Source organism: Pteropus alecto, unplaced genomic scaffold (assembly GCF_000325575.1).
Source record: "Pteropus alecto unplaced genomic scaffold, ASM32557v1 scaffold400, whole genome shotgun sequence".
NCBI lineage: Eukaryota > Metazoa > Chordata > Mammalia > Chiroptera > Pteropodidae > Pteropus > Pteropus alecto.
In genome coordinates, this window is record NW_006430045.1 from 441,463 (window position 1) to 444,956 (window position 3,494).

A 3,494-nucleotide genomic window follows, 5' to 3' on the forward strand; every position below is an offset into this window, starting at 1 on the left:
GAAGCTCGTTCCTTTCCGAAGCGGGAACTGAAGGCCGGTGCCGCAGGGGTTCGTCCTCGGAGGCAGTGGGTCCGTGGAAGCGCGCTCACGAACACCAGACAGCAGTTCGACAACTCGCTTGTCTCTGCAGGTTCGCTGTTTTCCCCACGGCGAGCGGCTCTGCATTTATAATTCTTCATCGAGCCTCCCCCTGTTCCCAGCTCACCCAATCACCAGGCTCGGAGGCGCTGCCTGGTCGGGAACATTCCAGGGGATTCGCCTTGCGTCCTGCCCCCAGTCTTTGCCAGACCAATCAGCGTCCCGGGTGCCGCCCCACCAGAACTCTCCAGACGGTTCTCGTATTCTTGGGAGGGAACTGGAGTCTTAAAGGGAGGAGGGAACTGGAGTCTTAAAGGGAGGAGGGAACTGGAGTCTTAAAGGGAGGAGGGAACAGCGCTGTGAAGAGTGGGCGTGACTCCGCCCCTCAGTCTACGTTTCATGGGCAATGTTGGCCGCCTGCAACCCAGTTGAAATTGACGGGAAGAGTCAGCTCTTTGCTTGTACGTAGTTGTAGGGCGTGAAAGGCTGGTGCGGTTCAAACTAGTTTGATGATTTAAGGTAGAAAAGTTCCCGAATTTCTTCAAGAGGTTGGGAGTAAGTGTGGGCCAGAGAGACTCTGGACCTTGTCGCTGACGGACAGGGTCGCGTTTGGGCGGGCTAGCCAAGCGTCCTTACGGCCTGGACTTTCTTGGCCATCCATGGCGTTTCCCATCTTATTTTTTAAATGGGGAGGAGAAGGAAAGAGATAATGCGTTGTAGTGTTTGACATCTTTAACCTACACGTATGGACTATCTGGGGATAGGGGAATCTGAATTTTCAAATGAAAAGCAATCAGGTTAAACCGGCGGTTCTTGAACTGGGAAAGGTCCCCTTTGCAGAAGAAGGAATGAGATAGTTCAGGGGTGGGGAGAGGGAAGGGCTGGGCTGGGTTCGCAGCGCCAGGTCCACGCCCAGAGTCGCTCCTCTTTGCCTCAGGCTAGACTCGGTTGTGAAGAAGAAATTTCCCGTAGAACTTGGCCTTAAGGCCTTTTGGACTTCTGCCTTTCATTCCTGCTTCCTAGCCTGGTGTCCGAGCCAGTCCTGTCCCTCCTCTCTGCCTTCTCAATTCCTGCTTAAGCCTCGGAGTGTGGGGTAGGACCAGGGTTAACCTCAGAGTCTGGAATTCGTTCTTTGGCCCTGCTTTTGCAGCCCCTAGGCTCTCCACTATTTTGAAATAAATGGAGTGATGAGTGCGAGAGAGAGGCAAGGTGTTAAATTCTCTTTATCACCATCATATGGCACAGCTGGTTGGGAGGTGGCCTGTTTTAATTAAACATGCTGGGAATTTGCTGTGAGGTGGAAGGCTTTCGCTCGACCCAGCTTCTAGTTCTAGCCCTTCTAAAATTTCAGATTATTTGCGGTGCACTTAACGAACCCGCTTAGTTTTTTCATCCTCATTTCCAACTTACTATGAATTACCCTCCCTTCTGTTTTAAAAACAGTCACATTTGGTAATTTGTTTCAGCCTTTTTTCCTTCATCCTTTGTGGGGTTGCAAGACCCCTTAGTTAGGTGCCTGAAGTGAAAATGTGAGGTACAGTAAAGCATAAGTACTGGGTTCACAACCCACCAAAAAATAGACTCATTGCTATATCCACATGTCTTGAGCACAGAAAACATAAGAACACAAGTGGGAGGAGGCAGTTTTTGAAGAAGGGAAGGAACACTTTTGAAGACTTTGCTCAGTTGGCATCTTTTACACACACACACCTGTCCACTATCAAAACACCTCTTCCTAGAACTTGGAAGCATTCAGTTTATAACTTGTTCAAACTAATCTAAACTGATGTTGCAAAAAGGTTGCTGATGTTGCAAAAAGCTTGCTGTGCATTTGTGTGTGCAGGTAGTAACTTTACATTCAGATGTAGCTCCCTAATAAATCACCTCCTTATTCTAATCAAACTGGTTAAACTTAAGGAATTTTCTATTTCTTTATGCAATCTGCCTGGAGATTCTCCAAAATTCCATTTTAGCTGCCCAGTGTATTAATATTTACAGAGACTCACTATAGTCTGGATTCGCTCCTTCCTTTTCTCCAACTCTGCAATTTAGAATACTTCTCTAGTGGCTAGAAGCAAAAGACATCCCTGTCTCCATCACCTGGCGGAGACAGGTGGTGGTAGGGGCTCTTACGGCTGGTGGGTGGAAGAAAAAGATCCACTAGAAATGCTGTTTTCCATGAATCAGACAGTCAGACTACACACTGTGGATGGTTTAGAAACCTAAACACCTATGTTCCTTTTCTATTTCCTAACAGGAAGAGGGGCTCCTGAACTTCGTCTTTCCTTTTACACTGATGCTTCCCGAGGCAGAAATCCACTTACAGATTTAATTGATGTCTAAACTGCCCATAAGAACTCCAAGAGATTTTCAAGAACTTTAACTTGATTAATTTTGTAAGTAGGTTTGTTGATGTAAGAAACATCCAAACCTGTAGAGAATTTTTACGAGTTTATTTGAACCAAACCAACAACATATGCTGGGGAGCAAGATCTCAAATGCTCTGGAGAATGGCAGTTTTGCAGCATATTTTATACATTAGAATCAAAGAAGACCTAAGAAAGGTGCATGAAATCCATTGGTGGTAGATTAAGGAAGCAGGAGAAAGCATGGGGTGGGGGTGTATCTCTAGGATAGGATAAAAGGCAAAATGGAGAAACACATACTTTTATATTGGTGGCATTTACAGCACATAGAGATGGTACTGGGGAACAAGGTAACAGTGAGGTATTCTGTGGTCTCATGCTCTGGTGGTCTTGTGCTCTGATGTCGGGAGTTGTGACTTCCAGGGGTAGGAAAAGAAAATTACTCTGACATTTCAAAGGTATATTATCTTCAGTGCATAAGTACAGTGGACAGAGCTCACTTGGTAAAGACTGACCTTTGCGAAGGAAACTGTAGGCCTGGGACGTGACTACTCACTATGATCTGTCCAGTTAGGAATTTTTGATCAGACCATTTTGTATTGTTACTTTTGATCATTGAGCTTGTCAGACCTGCTATGTGCTGCTGCCCCTGGCTCTGCCCTGCACACCCCCACACCTCCCCCCCGCAAGCTTTTCAGGTTTATTGCATAGCCCCATTTTGGTTCACAAGTTTTTATCTGGTTTGGTGTTTGGAAGTAGCAAAGTTCAGGTTCCCCAAGCTGGACGGGCTGTCAGGTGTTTTTAAGGGTGGGGGACTGGAAAGGGATTGCCAAGAACATTGATGGCTGCTGACTGCCAGTGGCAGGAAATGTGGGAGAGGGAAGCCTTTCTCACCCCATAGCTTCAAAATCTTTTTTCTTCTCTCTGCTTTGTCCTATAGTTTCTCAAACAGTACCTTGTCACCTCAATTTTATTCATTAAAAAAAAATGTATAATTTTGTTTATCCAGAAAAAAAGCAAGAGATAATTGATATGAAACCTAGAGCCAAG

The 3,494-nt window shown here is 46.0% G+C and overlaps 1 protein-coding gene across 1 annotated transcript in view; it reads right to left on the reverse strand.

Annotated features, from left to right (window-relative positions):
- HSPA1B (heat shock protein family A (Hsp70) member 1B) overlaps positions 1-169 on the reverse strand; it is a 9,993-nt gene extending 9,824 nt beyond the window's left edge. Inside the window, exon 1 of the mRNA XM_006904636.3 lies at positions 12-169. Within this exon, the coding sequence (XP_006904698.3) occupies positions 12-165 (154 nt within the window). The 5' untranslated portion in view covers positions 166-169. The remainder of the gene's footprint in view (positions 1-11) is intronic.
- Positions 170-3,494: the final 3,325 nt, after the last annotated feature.